At 34.8% G+C, this 23,423-nt stretch overlaps 1 protein-coding gene across 8 annotated transcripts in view; it reads right to left on the reverse strand.

Moving 5' to 3' along the window:
• KCNT2 (potassium sodium-activated channel subfamily T member 2) overlaps positions 1–23,423 on the reverse strand; it is a 412,694-nt gene that overhangs the window by 34,465 nt on the left and 354,806 nt on the right. For 4 of the 8 annotated variants that reach the window (XM_032262880.1, XM_032262875.1, XM_032262878.1 and 1 more), the window contains 4 exons: positions 18,436–18,537; positions 15,416–15,499; positions 14,344–14,472; positions 6,800–6,820 (listed from right to left, as the gene is read on the reverse strand). The exons of 1 other annotated variant lie outside the window; for it this stretch is intronic. In XM_032262880.1, the coding sequence (XP_032118771.1) occupies positions 6,800–6,820; positions 14,344–14,472; positions 15,416–15,499; positions 18,436–18,537 (336 nt within the window). Of the gene's footprint in view, positions 1–6,041; positions 6,218–6,799; positions 6,821–14,343; positions 14,473–15,415; positions 15,500–18,435; positions 18,538–23,423 lie in introns of those variants that run through there. 3 more of the 8 variants (XM_032262877.1, XM_032262879.1, XM_032262882.1) reach the window with 2 other exon arrangements.

Genomic DNA, 23,423 nt, shown 5'->3' on the forward strand with positions numbered 1-23,423 from the left:
AATAACATTAGTAATAAACATTTATTACTCTAGTCCTTAGATACTGAAGATGTGTCTGTGTGTGTGTTTTAATAGGAGGTCCATTTATAAATATACTTTCCTGATGTCATTTCTTCTAGTTGAAACTGTCTTGTGTTTTGAACATGGCATCATAATCTAGTGGAAATAGTATACAGTGCCAGATACACAACAGTGCCTTTATAGTGGGACCTTCTCCTGAACTCAGTGTCACAGTGATAGAGTGGTTAAAAGCAAGGTTTTAGCATTAGAGACATGAGTTTAAATAACAGTTCTACCACTTACCAGTTTGCCTTCTTGGTTATGTAATCTAAGCTCTCTGATTATTTTCATTTCCTTCTCCGAAAATTTGTCATTCTACTATTATATTATTACTTTGCCTACCAAGTTTTTCTGAAGACAGAAAAGAGACCATGCATGAAAAGGCATAGTAAGATGTCTGTCTTAGCAAACACCCAATAAATATTAATATTTTATGGCTTATGATCTTGTGTAAAAGGACAGTAAAAAGAAGAAAATAAGGAATAATCATGATGTGTATGTAAAAAGGGAAGAATGGGTATGAAAAAGAGGGGGAATGATTCATTTCTCTACCATTAGACTTCTAAATAAATGAAGGTGCTAAAAATGTGTACTTGGGGGTAAAAATATCTTGGTTAAGTTTAGTAAATTTAAACAAGAGAAAAAGTTTCAAAGTGAAAGTGAATATTTTTCATTCTGCACTGTTTCTATGAATTATTTTGTACTTTTCCATGGAATAACAAGAGGACTCTGATTTTTTTGCATTTTTAGACACATAACATAATCATTAACTTGAAAAATCAAAATTTAATACTAATGTTTATGAGAATGATAAAAACATATTTGCAGATGTAAAGGAAATGCTTCTGGTAATATATGCAGAACAATAAAGAAGTGAAAAATTCATGACTATTCCAATAATTTTCAAACAAAGTTAAAATATTATCATTTTCTAAAAGTTATATCACTTCCTAAGCATTTATCATACTTAATATGATTTTTTAAAGGCTAACATTTTTCCTCACATGAATAATAATTAAAAGTGTAATAAATAAGAAAATGTTTCTTATGCCTAAAATAGCTGATTATGTTATTGTTTTCAGGAAAGTAGAAAGTGTCAGATACACTAAAAACATCACTCTTTTCCACACCCTTCACACACACACATCAAAGTGACTCGATTCAACTTTTTCCTGATTTTTTATTGAACAGTTATCCATCTCATAGCCTACTGAGCAATCTACGAAACAAAGTAGTATTTTAAAATAAATCAATTCACTCAGTAGTTTGAAAGTGAGTGTTTATAATCTGGACTTATGACTTTCTAAAGGATAGTTTTACTGAATTCATAATACTCTAAACTGTGCTATTTGATTTAGAATTGAAGTCAGAATTGTTGCAAAAGAAGAAAACAAAAGAAAATGAAATCACTAAAATGTGCTAGTTTAACATTTTATCAATGAACCTTTAATGTTTTCCATTAAATAAAGGTTAAATTATAAGAATACTTGAGAGCTCACCTAAATTTACATATATGAGTACCAAGGGTAGTGACTGAGCCTACTGAAAGCTTATTTTTATTTAAAAAAATAATCTAGAGAAAGATGTTTCACCATTTTCCAAAGCTCAATTTAATATGCAAATGTGGTCGGTGATCTAAATGCAGAGTGAGAAAATAGTTAGTTACCTGTATATTGATGTATTTTCAAATTAATTTCAGAATTACAAAGACAATTAGAGAATAAACAATCTTATAGTCTATAAAATGCTGAATTTGGAATCAAATACATTACTTACTGATTTTTCATTACTTATTTAGAAATTTAAGTATTCTCATCAGCTCAACATATGGAGACATTCATTTACCATATTCTCCCTGTCATAAATAGTTTGCCTCCATTTTTGATGGCAGACTGCTGATAGCTTTCAAGTGCCAACACCCTTCCTTTTCCTTCTGCCCCATAAGTGGGGAAGCTGGTAAATCCCAGTCTATGTGTAGGCCATCGCTCCAGCCCTCATCTATTTTTTTAATTTTAAAAAATACTTATTTATTTACTTATTTATTTTACGACAGGGTCTTGCTCTGTTGCCTAGGCTGGAGGGCCGTGGCGGGATCTCTGCTCACTGCAACCTCCACCCCCCAGCTCAAGCAATCCTCCTGCCTCTCCTGAGTAGCTGAGACCACAGGCGTGAAGTACCATGTCTGGCTGATTTTTGCATTTTTGTAGAGATGAGGTTTCGCCATGTTGCCCTGGCTGGTCTAGAAATCCTGAACTCAAGCAATCCTCCCATGGGGACCTCTCAAAGTGGTGGGATTACAGGCGTGAGCTGCCCTGTCCAGCCCAGCCCCAATCCCTAATTGTGATAAAAGCCAAGCCAGTTTCTTTTCCCAGTTCCTTCAAGCCCAAGCCATTCTTCTGACCCTGCTGGACTGTCTAGAGACAATTATGCTGCTTGAGTTTTTTCTGCCCCCTGGCAAGCTTATACTTTAACCTGTGCAACTTCACCCTGCATTTGCTGAGTCCTTCCAGGTTTCTGTTAAGAATTGAATTATCTAAATGCCTGGAAGCACCACTAATTTTTATGGAGGAATGGGAATTTGGCCATAGTGTGGTCAGGATTCAGTAGGAAATGTGACTGACACTAGGCACAGGGGAATAATTCCTACTGTGTGACCACTGGTTGTATGTCTCAACCAGGCATCAGCCCCATTCAACACTGTGTCCTAGGAAAAATACCTGTTACTTTGTGCATTACAAAGGTCCATTGGGTGGTGGCTTATACGGAAGAAGAGCAGTTACCTCATGTGGAATGCTGAGGTTCACACTCCTAAAAGGATATCGCTCATGTAGCCACCCCAAAAATGTTTCTTTTGCTGTTGCTGCCTATGCCTCCATAACAACACAGATCCTGATCCCTGAAGTTATAGAGAAAACAAACATGGGCCTCTGTGGCATACTCAAGATGTTAATTCAAACCCAACTTCAACCTATGGAACTTAAAATCTGACGAAGGAAACACTGCCATTAGGGAGACCCATAACCCAAGCAATACTTACTTGAGACTCTCTGAAAGAGAAGCCTTGTAAATATGAGCAGGATAGAAAAAAGCAGCACCAGCCCCAACAACAAAAACAAAACTGGATATAGGGGGAAGAAACAGAAAACTGGATACACAGGAGAAAACAAAAAATGTAAACTGAAGTCTATAATTTGTCCCTCTTGGAAATTCTCAATTTACTTGAAGAATATATAAAGACAGGTAAAAGGCTGGTGAATGGTCTTGTGCCTCTGTAAGTTCCAAATTAACTTTAACGTTTCCTGAGCTGCACCCATTGGCAAAACTTCAGAACCTTAATCAAAGTTGAGGATCAAATTATACTTATCATTGGAAATGCCAGTAAATGTAAACAAAGTACCCTAAATATGGGGATTGCACTAAAATAAAGGTACCTCCTCTTCTGGAGGTGATTATCACACATAAAATACAGCGCAAATAGATATACCTTATCTTAACCATCAGAATTATTTTCTGGCCTAATTTTCCATAGTCTTAACAGCCATTGTCCAAAATATCCCATAGTGGACATGGATGCTCTGATCCAATTAATAATAAATTAAAGTAAATCAAGTCAAATCTTTGACATGTCCAAGGAGTTTGACAATATAGAACCACAAGCACTTCTGTCTCCTCAATATAAATAATTAATAAGGACTACAAGAATTGGAACAATCTTTCAAGGATTGAAACCTCTCATCTAAGAACTATTTATAGTAAGGGTAATAGTCACCACTGCTTCTCCATTTAATAGCCAAACTTGGCTTGTTCTTAAACCTGGAAAAAAAAAATGGAGCCTGGTAGCAGATCATCCCAACAAAGACAAAAGCATTGTAGAAATACACAAATTCAACCTACACATACAGTCAGTTAAATGGTTCGCATCATTAGAATCAAAGTTTCGTCTCACACTCTGTTAACAGTGAATTTTCATTTATAATTTTCCAGAATTACCAAAAATATAGTCTAAAGCAATGGTTTCAACAGGCATGTGTGTATATGACTGTGTGTGTATTTGTGTGTGTGTGTGTGTGTGCGCGTGTGCGCACATGTAAGTGTAGAGCCTACGCACTATAAGGTAGGCTGGTTACCAAAATATATAGACTAAAGCAATGGTTTCATCATGCAGGTGTATATATTTGTGTGTGGGTAGGTGTGCATGTATGTGTATAGGGTAGGCCAGAGGGGCTATCACTCTATCACCATCAGCATATTATAGTTCAGAAGAAAGGACCCAACTATGAAGTTTTCAAAAGCCAATACAGCAATTCTAATGTGAGTTCAGCACCTCCCCTACCAGGTACAAAACATTTTAAACACACACACACACACACACAAACAATTCCCTTATCCTTTACAACATCTGAGAACCAATGGATAAATAAGCCTGTAGGAAGAAAATTTCTATGTTACACACAATGCTTTAATGAAAGAACTGAATAATATATGACCTGGTAAATGCAAATATTTGTATTCTTATGTAAATAATCCATCTAAAATAGTACTATGGATCTAAATATACCTTTGCGTACATTTCATGATTCCCTTTTGTAGACCTAGGGAACTTAAATCAACTTTATAATTTTGTATTCAGTTTTCATTTTGTAGACTAGCGGCCGTTTGACAGGGAGCTGTGATAAAGGCTTAATTTACTTTCTGTGGCAGTGTTAAGTAGAGGAATAATCTTTAGACAGTTTAAGACATTACGTGGACAGAAAGCCATGACTATGTAGTTGAATTAAGTCAAACAAATTAGTAAGTGTGCCAGTGAAGCTCTTACTAAGTTAACATAAGTAAATAATGCAGGTAAGAAATGCTTTACTGGGTTTGAGAATGAATGAGATTAATAAGTAGAACTAGAAAATAACAGAAAAAAAATCATAAAATGAGGTAAGAAAAATATTTAAGAGTAAAGTTTTTGTTAGAGAGAAAGTGAAACAAAATTACAGATGAGCTCAGACTCAAGTATATGTGCCTGTGAGTGTGTCTGTGTGTGCACATGTGTGAATTAGGGTGTACTGAAGGTCAGTGAACATACCTATGCTTAATATTAAAGTACTTAATCATAGGAGTACTTACTTTAAATATGTTATTTATAACTTTAAGTGAATTGACATGAACATTTTCTGAGGTGGTATCATCCACCCAAAAACAATGCACCAATGAAGAATGATGAAGTAAGATCTATATTACTCTATGTGCTTTGCCACAGAATTACTTGCCTTTAACGCTGAACAATTCACTCCACACATTTCTGCCTTTTTTCTACTTTGTGAAATGTTAAGAATATGTTTTTTCCTCAATCTGCTACATATAGCCAAAGTTATGGCACAGCTAGTAAAAGGAGAGGGCAAGATTTAAACTCAGGTCTTTGCTCATCGTGTTCCACGCCCAGTGTCAACTGGTCAGGCAAAATAATTGGTAAGTGACTTGTCCAGGAATGGGACAGGAGGTTCGAGTAGCTTAAAATCCAGCAATAAATGTTTTTACTCGAAATACTAGGCATCAGACATACACTAAAGATTCTTCTTCATTTGAGTAAAGAAAAATTACCCTTCATCTGGCTGCACTATGCAAGATAGTGAAGGGGAGAAAGTTTTGATATATTAAATCCACCAAAAGTTAATTAAATCTAAGAACAGGAATGACATTTTCATGCCAACCCTCTGAAAACTAAATTGTTTACTGATGCATTTTAAGTACTTTCCTGGGTGCATCTGAGGCCTACAAATAAATATTTGTAATTCTCGTAGGTAACAAGATGGAGAGGATCTTACAGATAAAGATTATGTATTTGCGTTTCAAGTTAGGGAATTAGAACAGCTAGGGCTACAAACACAAGTTTGCTGTCTATCAATATAGAGATAATTGTTGAAACCACAGGAAGCGGTTAAAGCCCCAAAGTGATACGTGGAAAAGAGCAAAACAACTACAAACGGCTTTTGTAAATATGTAGTTTATTTCACTTAGCACAATCTTGTCCAGTTTCATCCATGTTGTTTTCCTTCCCTCAAAAAGTCAAATTCATGGAAAAAGGGTAGGAAGTGGTTACCATCGGTCGGAGGATGGGGGAAAGATGAATGTCAAAGATAACTTTCTAAGATGAGTAAGTTCTGGAAACCTAAAGTACAGCATGGTAACTACAGTTAATAATAATTTACTACATGCTTGAAATTTGCCAAGAGAGATCTTAAGTAGTCTTACTACAACATTCTTAAGAATATTTACGTACATCTTTGTTAAGTAAAACAGCTTCTGAAATAAATTAGTCTGCAATCTATAACCTTTTATTTCCAATCAGGGCATGTGCTAAGAATAACATAAGGGTTCTCCTGCATAGTAGGTAAAGGAGGTTTACTCTAAAAAGTTGAATAGAAAAAGAAAACTGCTTTTCTAATCACTTTAAAAACCATGATAATATCTTAAAATATCTTTCATTATTAACTTTAATTAGCACAAAAATATTGAAACATAAACACTTCTTAGACTTTAATCTTTACAATGGTACATTTAGGCAACTTATTGGGGAAATATAAGTTCATTAATTTGAAGAGAAAGCATTTGTATGCATTTAAGTGTAATTGATTTATTTCATTTTAAAATCTGAATATTGAATTTGATATTTAATATTATCTTTCTTTAATAGCTCTGAATTAATATATTATACCATTTGAGGAAAGGGAAACAAACAGAAAATACTTACTTGTGATGCAATTTTTTGAGACTGACACAAGGGAAGGAAAAAGAAACACACAAAGCACAGTTTAAATAATGACTAAACAATACATACATGGAACAATCAGTAACATGGACAAAATGTGACATATACCCACATAACAAAATCCAATCTCATGTATTTCTCATAGGGCTTTTGAGCAAAATTAGGTAAAGAATACGCTCTTATTTTTAAAGATTGGCTCTTGTACACTGTGTTTTTGTTTTCTGAAAATTGTCATCCTAAGTTTGATAGAAAAAGTGGTGCTTGGGGCTGGGCGTGGTGGCTCACGCCTGTAATCCTAGTACTCTGAAAGGCCAAGGTGGGCAGATAACCTGAGGTTGGGAGTTCGAGATCAGCCTGACCAACATGGTGAAACCCGTCTCTACTAAAATTACAAAATAGCTGGGCATGGTGGCACATGCCTGTAATCCCAGCTACTTGGGAAGCTGAGGCAGGAGAATCGCTTGAACGTGGGAGACGGAGGTTGTGGTGAACCAAGAGCACAGCTTTGCACTCTAGCGTGGGCAACAAGAGCAAAACTCCATCTCAAAAAAAAAAAAAGAAAAAGAAAAAGAAAAAAAGTGGTGCTTGTAGAAGAAAATAAAATAATTAACAGTAGCATATAAAGCTACTATACTCATAACAGAATACTTGACATAATTATTGAGACACTCAACAATCATTATTGGTGTTAATATTTGTACTATTTTTTAATTTCAGATCTTACAGTAAGATTGATTTTTTTTCTACTACATATACAGGTAATTAAGTTAGTTGACAGAAATATTCTAAGCTCTCCAGTTGGCTATGGAATCTAAAATAATTCATTTGCCTAATCAATGTATAATAGCTAAGTAGGTGATATAAATAAAAATCATGTTGTCTTATTCTTCAAGTATAAAGAACAATAGTCTATTCATTTTTGAATATGTGGAAGTAACATTTTCAAGTATATTCTTTGATATACTTGAAATACAACTTGTGTATATATACTTGTATGTATATAAATTGTAATAACTCATTATCTCATATTAGAATTATAACAGTATTATCTATTATTGTAAATATAAGAAATGTACAATAAACATTTGATTGTGGGTTTCCTGAAACTATTACAGGATTCCTTACACATGGCACAATGGAATAAATGTTGTCTGAGAGAATAATAGCAAAGAATAGACAGGTAGAATTTAAAAATCATTCACTCCTAATGCTTATTAAAATAATCCTGAGATTTCATAATAGGTAAATTTGTACCTTAATAATATATTTTAAATGCTATTTCCCATTTCGATAGTAAAGTGTTAATGATTGGCAGATGGGACAATGATTATTCTATTATACATGTTTTTGGAAGCTACAAGATTTATTCACTATAAAGTGGCCAAAATTCAGGGTAGTATATTCCACAAATTTACTGCAAACACTATAAAAGATTGTACATTAATATGCTTTAAAAGATATGTTTCTAGTTTCTAGTAAAGTTTTCACTGGTTATAGGATACTTCAAACAAATGAAATTGTCAGCACACTGGAAAACTGAGGCAAACATAGGTCCACCTCTTCTTAACCAAAGGACAAATATGCTTATTAATTCAGAATTGTTCAGATGTTAGAAAGTTAATACTATGTTATAGACTATACGGTAGATAATACCCACAGTGGAACCTGGGTAGCCTTTTATTTTCAAAAATTACTGTTTCTGCAATGAAAAGTATAAATATTCACTCTAAGTGGAATAAGTAAACAGTATAAATAATCTTAAGAAAACTAAGTTTTGCCACTAAGTGATTTCAGTGAGGCTTTTTGCATTCCATGATTTTGTATTATGGATTGAGAAGGAAAATACTGATTCCTTTTGTCCACTAAGAGTACTATATGTCCCTGTCCTTCCTGTATATGTTTTTTGAACCAGGAGTATATGACGTCTGTCAAAATTCCCTGAAACAGAAACATATAGAGAGTGGTAGAAGTTCTCCTGGCATGGATGGCACATGACTAGTTATGAATGGGCAGTTCCATCCCTACTCTGCTTTCCATAGACTGGTTTCCACACAGCCATTGTGTGTACCCTCACTTTACTCTGCTTGTGTTTGTGTGACTTTTCACTAATCTACAGCCCACCAGAAAGAAATGGGATAGTATTCCAGGGCTTCTATAAGTGTTAATAATTTTGATTATCAATGTCCTTTACCAACATTTGTCTTTTTTAAAATGTCACCTAAACTTTAGACAGTGATTCTCCCACCCCCACAGCCAAAGCAGTTACCTCAGAGATATAATAAATAATAACTTCTGTTTCTCTCCTCAGAATACAGGAAGATACTGAAGACAGGCTAGAAAATGATGTGACATGAAAATCTGCATCTGCCTTTAAAAGTCTTTTTTTTTAAATTTCATGAATAAACAAGAAAGCAAAGCCTAAAATCTTTATATTAGTTTATCCTTACATAAAATATTGACATTTACAGAACAGAATAGAATTTAGCACTTAAACATGTAAATTCTATTCTTCATAGAACAGAATAGAATTTAGCACTTAAACATGTATAAAGAAATAATTAATGAATGGGTCTATTATCATTACGTTAAGCCTATACATCTATTAGTGTTTTATATTAGTTATAAATGCATGGTTTGAAGAGTCAGAAAATGTTATAGCATGTTTAGAAAAATAGCAGCTCACAGCATAATCTCTCTTTAATTTCCTCTCATAAGACCCATCTAGTTTTGCCTCTTTTAGTGGGATGTGTTGTTCTTTCTCTATTTCTATATAATATGCTTGATTATTATTTCATGTTTTTTTCAGTCTCTGCTTTTATCTATTGACTTCTCACTCTACAAGAAGAGTCATTAACAATCTTTTCTATATATTTTACTACCTTTGCCGTCATCATCTCAAACTAGTTCAGCATAATTTCTATTGGATCAAAATTCAGGATATACTATGACTCAGTGTACTTTACAGATGAGATATATAGGTGTGTGGTTAGAATTCATTGCCTGCATACATTCTTTAATTGTTGATAATGGTGTTATATTCCTAAAGTCAACAATTGCCTTATTGTATCAATTGCTTTGATATGTACTTAGATATATACAATAATCCATCCTGAACTCTTTGGAAACTGTCTAATGTTAATTGAAGACACTGAGATGCTTCAGGAAGTCTATAGATTTAATCTTCCTAAAGAAATCTCTCTGAAGCCTTCTGACCTGCTCTAGGTCTTCCTTTATGCTTGGGGGTCTTTTCATCATCATCCTGTTGATATCCTTGACTTTACTCTTGTCACCTAGTTTCCATAAAATGTCTGATTTCCTGCAGATCATGATTTCTCCCTCATTTTGGTGGGAGTAGTTTCCTCAGAAATCAGACATGGGAAGGATATTTTTGGAGAATATATATACTTGACATCTTACTTACACTGCTTTTACACAAGTTTGATAGCTTTGACTGGATAAACAATTCTAAGTTGAAAATAATAATCTTTTTTTAAAATCTTGAGAGCATTATTCCATTTTATTCTGGCTTGTGGTATTGCTGTTGAGAAAACCCAAATGGTACCTTGCATGTGATCTATCCCACCATCTTCCCCCTGAAAGATTTTAGGAGCCTCTCCTTTCCCTCAGTGTTTTGAAACTTGATGATGTGAGTCTATTTTAATTCACTGTTGTGGACACATGGTAACCTTTCCCATTTGGAAACTAACACATTACTGATTTTTCCAGAATTATTACACTAATATTTCTTCAGTTTCTATGCAATTCCTTTTTCTTGAAATCTTATGATTCAAATCTTAGAACTCCTATACTAGTTATCTAATTTGATCCTTTGTTTACTCTTTGTCCATGTTGTGAATTCTTGCTCTAGTTTATCAATAACTTCCTGAACTTTATATTATAAGCTTTTCCACTTCTGTCGGGAATTTTTAGTTGCCTTCTTCTTATTAAAGTAAAAGACTAATAAATTGACTGAAGGCTCTGGGTGAGATTCTTTTTATTGCTGCATTTCATGGTGATCTGGCTGGATTACTGAGCTTAAAGAATCTCCCACACCTGGCCCGGCGCGGTGGCTCACGCCTGTAATCCCAGCACTTTGGGAGGCCGAGGAGGGCAGATCACGACATCAGGAGATCAAGACCATCCTGGCCAACATGGTAAAACCCTGTCTCTACTAAAATACAAAAAATTAGCCGGGCATGGTGGCACGCCCCTGTAGTCCCAGCTACTTGGAAGGCTGATGCAGGGGAATCGCTTGAACCCAAGAGGCAGAGGTTGCAGTGAGCCGAGTTTGCGCCACTGCACTCCAGTCTGGCAACAGAGTTAGACTCTGTCTAAAAAATAAAAAAAAAAAAAAAGAATCTCCCACGTCTGTATTTTTAGGCTTTTCCATTTGGGTTGGTCAGTTTCCCTAGGAAAGAGTCTTCCAATTTGCTGCTGAAGTGTTAAGTGTACAGAATAACCCTTTAACTGAACTTTCAGAATTCAGTGTGATACTCCTAGCCCTTGACTGGTTCCAGGGTCCCCAGGCCATAGACCACTTCCAATGAATAAATCTTTAATATGTATTCATACGGAGAGAATGACAGCAGCAAAGCTTTCTGAACTTGAGGCAAATTGAGATCTGACAGCAACCTAAGCAAAAATACAGACTCTCCAGGAGTAGTTACTGAATGAAGTTTCTACTTCCTGAAATCTAGTGTCTTTCTTTAAATTCTATTAAGAGAACAGCTGCATTTTGAACACTAATGGTTATTTAAATTTCAAAACTTTGTTTTTAAACCATCTGATATTTGAGAGACATGGTGAACTGTTAGAGCTAATCTTATTTTATTAGATGCATTAAGCTCTTATCCTGTGTTTTTATATAATCTGAAAAAAATAATGTTTCCATCTTTAAATACAAAAAAACCTCAATGTCTTTATTGGGTTAAGATTTAATTGATGTCCCTTTCTAAATTTTTAGTTAAAGATTAATGTAAGAGATACACACTTTAAGGGTACTTTTCCATCTTGCAAAACTATGACCACAGATAGATATTACTCATCATGGCATCTAAAATCTCCAAGTTCAGGAAGCAAAGAATATACTCATCCTTTTAACAAATGACCAAGAAAAACACATCTTTTGCAAGATGAAATTTATCCTTTCATGTATCAGATTATAATTACTATATAAATAAACATATTGCTATTGTTTACCTTATTTACCAGGAAATTAATAATTGAAGTCAGGCTCAACTGTATCACTCAGAGTATGCTAGATGTTGAGTAAAATTAATTTCTCAGTTCCTATTAAAATATTTTGTTGTAAAAAGTGCTTGGTGTCTCTATTGCTTATCTTTGTTAGTTGCCTCCATTCTTTCTACAATAGGCAAAATTTAATATTTAAATAAAAATGTGTGCCAGAAGATGGATTGAATTCAGTGCAGAAAAAACAAGAGGTATCATCTTTATTTTAAACAGTGTCCTTTTATCATCCCAATGATATGTATTTTTAAATATAATCTAGACATTTGAGAATTTACAAGCATTTTAATGAGGTGATCTTTATGTTGAATAAAATGTAGTTAAGTACTCCTTGACAACAATTCAAATAGTTATCCTTTTCCTACCTGCAATGTCAACAGCACACAAAAGAGTATTTTAATAACACATGAACACTATTATAATGTATAACACTGACATGGACATGGAGTTGACCAAGGGCAGAATTTACTGCATCGCAATTCTCAAAGCCTATATGTCAGATAAAAAACATCACAATATGCCACTGTATGAAAATCTTCTTTGTACTGGCTAGGGTAAAATAAGAAATGGTTTGTATAGACTGAATATTTGTTCCCCATCAACCCACAATGCGTATGTGAAAACCTAATCCTCAGTGTGTTGGTATTTGAAGGTAGGGCTTGGGGAAGACCATTAGATCATGAGAGAGCTTTATAAAAGAGGACTCAGAAAGATCCCCTTCCCTTTCACCAGGTGAGAATTCAGTGAGAAGATGGCCATGTGTGAACCAGGAAGCAGGTACTCACCAGACACCTAACTAACTGGTGCCTTGATCTTGGATTTCCCAGCCTTCAAAACTGTGAGAATGAAATTGCTGTGGTTTACAAGTCCCAGTGCATGGTATTTTGTTACAGCGGCCTGAACAGATAATTGTGCTTAATTACCTGAGTATGAAAGCTTTGATCTTTTCTTGACCTTTAATTAAATAATACTGTTTTTAATCAAGTATCCTTAAAATTTTAGGCATTTCTAGACAAACACCTTACATATTTAGCTGTCTCGTTTGTTTTTCTAATCAATCAAAATTCCTGACTTTCTCTAGCTTTGTCTCATTCTTTTCAGTGTGAACCACAACAACCACAGGAAAAGAAAAACTCAGATTCAGCAGGAAAGATGGCAGCAAAGCTCCATTTAGCACCCCTGAAGCTACAGTGAAACCACCAAGAAGCACCTCAGAGAAACTGGAGTATATTCTGCTGGCAACTTATATAAGTGTCAAACTAAACATTTTCACAGCAACAACAAAAATATACCCCATTGTTTTTATGCTTTCTATAAAGTTCTTTTCTATACAGGGATTTGGTGATTCTTTCACAAGGTGGTTTAATCACCATATAAATTAATGAAATGCATGTGTCTGATCTGAGCCTTACAGTTGAGGTAATTTTGTATCAGACCAAAAAATTGGCTAACCAAATTTTTTAATAATTTGTAATAACTTTTAAGTATCTGAAGAAAAATATATTTTAAGAATATAAACCATACCTTACATTAAATAATTTTGTAGATATTGATAGAATGATGCATTTATCCAAAATCTTTCTTTTGGAAAAGAGTCTAACCTAAAAGGTAATATTATACTAAGGCTATAAGAACTACTTAAAACAACATGAACCACATGAAGGGACCAAATCAAAATGCAAATATGTTTTCAGCTACATAAACTTATCAGAGATTCTCCTTCCATATTAACTGGATCAAGTTTGCTATTAAATTTACTGAACTTTTCTTTGGGAAGATCTGACAGTAATCTTATACTCAAGAGTTTTCTTTTGGCTTTAGAGTGGCCATCAATCTGGAGATTGAGAAATGTGAATACTCACTAAATTTTCTTTGCTTCCTTCAAAATGCTAATATATGCAGTAGGGGCATATATTAGAAATCTAGGTTGCTTGCCTGAGAACTTTTCTTATGTGTCAGAAACTCAAGGTAATTTATAATTAATTTGCTTCCTGATAATCTTCTAGAAACAGCTAATCCTAAATCTACAAAAGTCATCTGAAACCCAACATCCATAAACTTAGAACAGCCCCTTAGCCAACAATATTTTTTGGAATATTGACACAGTTTAGTAAAAAAAACAGCTGAAAAAAATTTTGCTTCTGAGAGTTAACACAATGTATTCAGGTAGCATTCTTTTCACTCTCTATTGCAGTTTTTAGAAATCAGTTTGTAAGTTTTTGAATGATTGCATTCATCTGGTTAAACATCAAAATAGGAATATTTTGTTATTTCCAAACCTCAGATGTAGTAAGTTTCTGAGACTCGGTCCTGTAGATTCCAATGGGAACATCTCCAGTAGAAGAACACAACTTCTGATAAAGTCTGGCATAAGTTCTGATCCATAAGTCATCTTCAGTAATTTTCATCTATAATACACATACATTATTTACATAATAAATGTGTCAGAAATAGAGCGCTAGTGGTAACTTTTCACTTATTTGTTGATTTTTGTGGGTCAGAGTCTCTCTCTGTTACCCAGGCTATGGTTCACGGCCCACTGCAGCCTCAACTGACATCCCTGGCTCAAGTATTTTTCACTTCTTAAAGGCAGAAATTATTAGTGTTTACAAATCTCAAAGTTATATTTCATGCTTATCCATCTATTAAATTTATTTATTACACATCACCAAGCTTACGAAATCTAAGTACTCAATTTAGGGCAGCATGACATTATATTAGTTCGCTATCAGTAGGCAGTAGAGCACTGGTAATTGACTGGGAAAGCATATGGAAACTATTTTGCATGCAGCAGTAACTGAAGGCCGCCACTAGTATTTAATTTACAGGGTTTGCTGATGTTACCAAATCTAAAGTAAAAAAGACGCTCTAGTACCATAATGACTTGTTCCACCCACTAATAATGCCCATATTGAGAAAGATGTGTAGTAGAATAAGCACAGTGCTACCAAACAGGAAACAAAAGTTACAGCCCCTCTTTGCTTCTTGTAAATCTGAGCTGTTAGCAAATAATTTCATTCAGTACAGTTGGACAAATGTACTTATCTATAAAACAAAGGGGTTAAATAGTATGATCACCACTTTCCTGGACAGTATTACATCCTACGGCAGTCTCAAATTGCCAGTTATCAAAAAATATTCATTTGGCATTTTAAACAAAATGCTATCATGATGATTATTAATTAAAAATAATATGCTTTCCTTGAAATTTTAAAGGAATTTTAAAAACTCAGATGCAACTCTGGATTCACAATACAAAAAATAACATGACACAGAAGAATTAGCAAAGTATATGGTAGAAAGATTTCAGAGCCTTCTATCACAACAATCTTCTAGAGATTATCAACTTACAGAACAAAGAAACCCAGAACCTGGTGTAGTGTCCAGTCCCAACAGAAGTCTCGTGATAGAAATCATATAATCCTTCACAAATGACTGCAAGATAAACAAATGAACAAAATATACATGTATATTTATATATAATGTATATCAGATGTGTAGAACAGCTAGTAGTGTGAACATCCAACAACTTTAAAAAAATTATTTCTCATAACACATTATTAAGCCTCCATAAAAAAAATGTAATATATCTTGTTAGTATCCTAGAAAAATATGTACAGTTAAGCTATTCATAAGGAAACATTGGAAATAATTTTTCATCTAGAAATATCTCACTATGCTTATATTTTATGTGTGCTATTAGGAATGATAAAAACATTTTTAGTATTTTTAAAACAAAAACCCCAAATGAAATGACTATCATAAAAACTTAAAACAATCAAAACAAATTTTCAATGAAAAAATGTCAGTCTTTTTTAGAATTAAGCTCTAAGCTAGTGAAGTAAATTTCTATATTTATCATTTATTATTGTATATTCCCTTTCCACAATACTTCAGGATAAAATGGGGCCTTCTACGTCTGTCTGTATATATGTATGTACGTATTTGAGACAGGGTCTTGCTGTGTCGCCCAGGCTGGAGTGCAATGGTGTGATCTCGGCTCACTGCAGCCTCCGCCTCCCAGGTTCAAGCACATTCTCTTGCCTCAGCCTCCCAAGTAGCTGGGACCGCAGGCGTGTGCCGTGGCTCCTAAGTTTTGTATTTTAGCAGAGACAGGGTTTTCCATGTTGGTGAGGCTGGTCTAGAACTCCATCCCTCAAGTTATCCATCCACCTTGGCCACCCTAACATGCTGGGATTACTGGCATGAGCCAACACACCAGGTCTAAAATGGAGCCTTAAAAAAATTAATAAATGAATTGAATCACCGCATTTCCCTGGGATGACAGGGCATCTCTTATAACATTGGAAAGTCTGAAAGCTAGCATAGTCCTTACAAACACATAGACCATATTATTAGTAAACAGCTAAAGAGAGTGTGGCTGAAAATAATTCCCAATAGTTCAAGAACCATTGACAATAGTGGAGAGAAATTATGCTCTGGATTTTACTAATCCAAAAGTCCTCTACTGAATGTTTTTCAAACAAGCCACAAAATAGTTACGAATTAATGTCAGCAAATTTTTTAAATGAAATAGAGTATATTCAGTATGATTAAAAAAATACAGTAAATTACAGGCAGAAAGGGTGTGTTGGTAATGTTTTGTTTCGGTTATACATACATACACTTATGCACACACATGCAGGTATATATTGAATTGAAATGCAAAATAGGTTTACTGTGTTACAGTTTAAGACTAGGCCGAGCACACTCTTAATTACACCTATCTCTGCACTTTGGGAGGCCAAGGTGGGTGGATCTCCTGAGATCAGGAGTTTGAGACCAGCCTGACCAACATGGTGAAAGCTCGTCTCTACTAAAAATGCAAAAATTAGCTGGGCGTGATGGTGCACTCCTGTAATCTCAGCTATTTGGGAGCCTGAGGCAGGAGAATTGCTTGAATCTGGGATGTGGAGGTTACAGTGGGCCAAGGTCACACCACTGTCCTCCAGACAGAGTGATAGAGCAAGGCTTTGTCTCTAAAACAATATATAAAAAGACTTAAAAAATATATAGTTCTAGTACACTCTTTCTTCAGATTTCAGAAACTCATCCAATTTCCTGTATCTCTATTTATAACATAAATGTGAGGCAAAAATAAAGAGAAAGAAAAAACTGTTTTTCATTTCTACAGAATAGTTTTCTTCTATTTAACTTATACATAAGACTTCCTTACAAGATTTTATTTAAACAGTGGATACTGTGGCTAAAAATATCTTAAAACCACTGGGGCATAACAGCACCCAAGCATTTGGCTCCTATTGATATAAAATCTTCAGTTTCAACACTCTTCTTCAAATAAACCATCTCCTGCAATTTAATCTCTTTAAGAGATCAGAAGTATGTGTGTACGATAACAGTGTTTGAACTGGGAGCCCTGCCTCCTGTAGTAACCACATAATATGTCTGGAAACTTTAGGGATCATAGGGGTATTTATTCTACTTTGTTGTGTTTGCTCCAACGCTCATCTGACATAAGCAGATGGTTTCTGACATTGCTAAAGGCATACTCATGGGCAAAATTAGCTCAGAGGTCTGCAGAAAAGCTTTAACTCTCTTTGCATTAGTTTGTTCAGTCAAGCAATTATAGAAGATGGTACATAAATAAGCAAAAAGAATAGGTACAATAAAGTGCTAAAACGCTTAATTTTAGATTAATGTTATCAAATAATTTCAAGCCTTACGAATATATCTTTCTTCTTAATGGAAATATTTAGAGATTGTCTGATTACTTGAATCAGAGAAAATGAAATACTACTGCTGTTCAGTTTCTGGCAGAGACAAAAAAAGATTATATTTTGAATTAACATTGCCACAAACCTCTTAGCTATGATAAAATGAAAAAGTTAAGCTGGCATTCAGAAACAAATTCAATGATTTTTAGTCGTTGTAGTCTTTTTCGTACTTTTCTAAAATATGCAATAATTGGCAGATTCTTAAAATGTCCTTAGTTTAACAGTTTATTGACATCAATTTGGTATTTTATTTCAAACTGGGAAAAAATGTATACTACAAAGAATGCTGTTTTTATTAAGTTGGTAATTTTTTACCTGTTTTTAATCCAGTAATATGCATGGAGTAACATGCAAAATGTACTAAAATGTATTAAATGTATTAAACATTGCAGGGAACTGGCACAAAAGAATGCCTAAAATAATTTCCATAGGTTATTTTTTAAAATAATATTTTTCTTACAAAATGTTTCATAGGAGCATTTATGTTTTTCAGTATATGAAATAAAATTCTGAATAACTTCTGGAGCCAATTTTAAGTTAACAGCTGCATGGAAACACTAGATGTATTATTCATTTAAATAAAATCTAAATAAAACAGAAAACAATCATTTTAGGGAGAAAAGAAATTCTGTGTACCTGATACAGCAGAGTGTCCAACATACTGATGCTAAACACCCTCCCAGCAGCAAAAGGCAGTCGAAACATAAAGGCCAAGTTAGAACCTCTCTCTCGTTCTTTCTGTTAAGAAATTTGAGACAGAAAAACGTGTGAGCATTCCATATTTTACGCATTTCTGCCTCAGTAAGTTGTGTTGACGTATGCAAAAGAAATTCTCATTATATGGTTCTTAGCTCTCAATGTGACATTACTTCACTTATAATTATATTTTTAAAATAGCCCTCTAGTTTTCATAACCAAATTTTCTCAGTTCAAACACCCAAAAGTGAAGAAGTATTAAAATTTTTTGCACATTAAGCATATATTTACTCTGCATACAAGAAGAGACATGATTATGGAAACAAAAACCATCGAATCAAATGTGAAAAAAACACTAAAGTCACATGATGTACCATAACACTTCAAAGAAGATCTGCTTTTAAATATTCTTATGTGTGAGAACAACAAAACAGGCAGGGACGGACCTGTTTTGCTCTGAATGTTCCTGTCCCCTCAAAATTCATCATTGAATCCTAATCCCCAAGGTAATGGTATTAGGAAGTGCAGCCTTTGGGAGGCGATTAGGTCATGGAGGTGGAACTCTCATGAATGCAATTAATGGCCTTATAAAAAAGAGGAACCCTTTGCCCCTTATACCCTGTGCCATCTGTGAACTAGGAAATGGGCCCTCACCAGACACCAAATCTGCCAGCAGCTTGAATGCGGAATTCCCAGGCTTCAGACAGCGAGAAGTAAACATCTGGAGTCTGTAAGCCACCCAGTCTACTTGTTGCAGTAGACCTGACAGACTAAAACAGGCCTTTTCCATCCAGCAGTCTCTAGCTTTTGGTCATCTTCGTTTAGTTTCTCCATCTGACTGATACACTGCACCCACCATGTCGGTTTGCAGCTAATCTTCTGCATGTCACACACACACACACACACACACACACACACACACAAAATCGTTATGTATTTGTGAATACTTATGTATTGGGGGTGGTGTTATGATGTATGATGGTTTCTTTTTAAAAATTCTGTTGCCATTTTATTTCCTTCCATAAAAGAAGGTATGAGAGCAAATGTCAAATTTGTTTAAGTTTGGAAGAGTTTCTTAAGAATGTAAGTTAAGCTTCTATTTAACAAATTGTAACCTCAAAAATGCTGGTTTGACAAATTCCATTTACTGGGAAAACTAATACAGCTGAGAAAATAATACATCAAACTTCACTTGTTGAGGCAACAGAAGTAAGCTCCTGTTTCTAACGTAACACATTTGTGGGTTCTCAAGGAAGGGAAGCCTCCCATCTCACGTGTATCTGTAGTGTCTATCTAGCTAAGATGATTATCAGTGTAAGAGCGTCTTCACTCGAGGTACAGGGAGAAGGTAAGGCAAGGGATAGGAAAGTGGTTCCACATTTTTGTCTATAGATATAGACATCATAATAATATATATTAAATCATAATATACTCTCCAATTTATAAACCAAGGTGTTAAGAGTGCTTAAATTGAACAGCTCATGTGAGTGTCTTGGAGAGACTGGAATTAGCTGTTCTTATTGAGAGATAGGCAGGTTTTCCTGTGAATGTGAGGACAAATCTGGTTCTCGAGGTGTAACAAGTGTCCTGGAGAAGACAAAGCCATGATATGTTAAGCCCAAGTTAAAGGGAGTAGTCAGAATAAAATGCTGGGACCCCTGAGAACTTGATGTCATGTTCACTCTTCAAAACACACAAACATTCCTTGCTTCAAATTAAATTACCACTTCACACATTACATTTTCAAATACAGAACAGTTTTTTAAGTGATGGTGCTTATCCTGTAGGGAATAAACTCTTCCTATCTCCACACATCTCTTTGCTATCACTTTAAACAGCAACAGTAATTAAAATTAATTCCATTCTCTATTAAAGGTGCCAAACACCAATGTATTCATTTGTACATTAAATTAGTCACTTCACAAATACGTGTTAAGAACCTACTTTGTGTAGGGCATCATCCCCAGTGCTAGGAATACAGAGCTCCTATATAGAACTAATAAAATCTTATCAGTTAACAGAAGTATTATGTGTTGAATATGGGCCAGGAGCTAGTTAAACAAACAGGGATACTTTCCTTGTCTGCAAGAACTTACACTACTGTGAATGGTACCAACAGCAAAATGGGTAAAAACACTTGGGTGAATATATGTAATGATTAGGCAGCAACAGACACTTAGGAAGGGCACCTAGCTGCTTCTTTTAGTAGAAAAGCCAGAGAGCTGAATTGGAGGTGATGTCTGAGTTGGGACCTAAAACTGAGTAGATGTTAGCCAGTACATTTGGGGAAAGTGAGTGATAAGTAGAAAGCTATAAGCAGAATGCCCAGCATGTTCTAGTGGAAGTAACGAAAGCCTGAGAGACTTCAGGAACACAAGTAATCCCATAGGAATACAGCATAGAGTTTAAGTGTATGGGCTGAATGGAAAGATCTGAAGTGAGACTGAAGCAGTAACTTTGGACTAGGTCTTAAAGTACCAGGGTACTTTTTAGAATAAAGGGACACATTAAGAATTACACTGAAAAACAATGATAAAAATTGAGACTGTCTAAGAAATAACAGGACATATGGCTACCCTACTTTGAAACCATGGTATTTTGAATTTCATCTTAAGGGCAATGGGGGAAAAACTAAAGTGTTTTTTAAGAGGAGGAGTGATATGATCATGTTTTTAGGATGCTCACTTTGATGACAATATGGAAAATGGCTTGTGAATGAGGAGGTGGCATGGGAAAACTGAGAAGGATAAACTATCGTGTTAACGCAGCAATCCTAGTAAAATATGAACGTACATTCTACTGTGATCTTTGCAGAAACAGATCTTATTCAAAATACATTTAGACATTAAATTTTAAGAGGATATAATGATCGAATTTGGTAGTAAAGTAGAGAGAAGATGAGGATAGTACCCAGGTCTCTGGATAGTGAGGCAGATGATGGCACCTTCTGTAAAATACAAAGTGTGGAGAAAGATCAGATCACAAGTTGATTTGGACTTGAGTTTTGATGTCAGTGGACATGTCCACCTCCTAAAAATATGGATCATACCGGCAATACAACATACAATGGTTTGAAGTTTGGATTCTGAAAACATATACAATAGTTTGGGTCAAGTGTTTCCACTTACTAGTTTTATGACCTTTTACAAGTTACTTAAGCTCTCTGTTTCTCAGTTTTATAACTGTGAATTGGGATTCATATTGACATCTATATCCCACTGTTATTACAAAAAATAAACAAGATAAAGCCTCTAAAGTACTATATATAGGAAGCACTCAAAATGTGATTTTTTATTATCAGTTCTTTGAATATTAATATGAATATGAACTTTGTAGTTTTTTCTTCTTCCTATAACTCCACTTCCCAGGCTTTTACTGGGCCGGGCTGTTCGTATCACTGTAGCTCAATATTACCTCCCCAAAGAGGTATTTCCTTATCACCTATTCAAAACATGTCTTTCTGAAGTTACTCTTGCATATAACCTGTTATTACTTTCATAGCTTTTTAGAAATCTATAACACCTTGTTTATGTTTTTAATTTATTATCTATCTCAGCTAGATCCTATGTTCCAGGAGGGCAGAAACCATGATTTTGCTTTCTGTTACTTATATAACACCTAACACAATGCCTGGCACACAGATAGTGACATTTGGTCAAAAAAATAAATTTGTTCTACTTATGTTAGCTGCCTAGATCAGAAGACAATTTATTTCATAGTTTAATGCTTATAATGTTTGCATGTAGGAAGCAAGAAACAAACGTTCGAGGTTCACTCAATACCTCTCTTTTCACTTTGGTTCTTTAACAAAGTTAGGTTTGAGGATATAAAGAATTGTAATGTTCAAGATATTACAAGTTCTTTTACTGTAGTATGTCTAGTTATTGGGTTTTACAATAAATATTTCTGCTACTGTTGCCATAAACATATGCCATGTTTTCTTTTGGTTACATTTATCATATTTCTCTTCTAGTAGAATTCTGAATTCAACTGAAGTTTTTTTTTTTTTTTTTTGAGACGGAGTTTCACTCTTGTTACCCAGGCTGGAGTGCAATGGCGGGATCTCGGCTCACCGCAACCTCCGCCTCCTGGGTTCAGGCAATTCTCCTGCCTCAGCCTCCCGAGTAGTTGGGATTACAGGCACGCGCCACCATGCCCAGCTAATTTTTTGTATTTTTAGTAGAGACGGGGTTTCACCATGTTGACCAGGATGGTCTCGATCTCTTGGCCTAGTGACCCACCCGCCTCGGCCTCCCAAAGTGCTGGGATTACAGGCTTGAGCCACCGCGCCCGGCCTCAACTGACGTTTTACTGATGATATTTTTTTCCTAACAAATACTTATATAAATATCTGAAAGAATTCCAATGACATTTAAATCATTAAAGATCTCGGACACTTTTACGTGTTTGGTCTTACCCACTTTTCCATTTGTTTTATTATCATGAACATGTGTGTTTCTTGGAAGAAGGAAATGTGTTTCTGGCAGAAATTTTGTTTCCTTTAATCTGTGTCCATAGATACCATATGGAATGAGATGATAAAATTATTGGATTTAACAGATCAGCGTGGGAGGTAAAAAAAAAAAAATCAAGAATTTTATTGGCACAAATTCCTGGTTTCTGTACCCTACTTTCTCAACTATAATTCTTTGACAATCCTTCATTCTTTCCTCTGGAACCAATCACAATGTAAGTCCTAAATCTAGTGGTTTTTATCAGCATTCATCCTACTTGGACTTTCTTACAAACTACATTCTAACTCTAGAGATCTCTCTTCTCACATCACTCTACCTCAGCGTCCAGAATACTCTTGGACCCCTTGCCCATTTTCTCTGATTTGTTTTCTTTCTAGACTCTCCTTTATGAACATCAGGATAAAGTCCTTAGCTAAACTCACCTTCCTTATGAGTTAAGCTCACTTTTTACTT

This window comes from Sapajus apella, unplaced genomic scaffold, assembly GCF_009761245.1.
Source record: "Sapajus apella isolate SASKATOON/1434 unplaced genomic scaffold, GSC_monkey_1.0 scaffold132, whole genome shotgun sequence".
Classification (NCBI taxonomy): domain Eukaryota; kingdom Metazoa; phylum Chordata; class Mammalia; order Primates; family Cebidae; genus Sapajus; species Sapajus apella.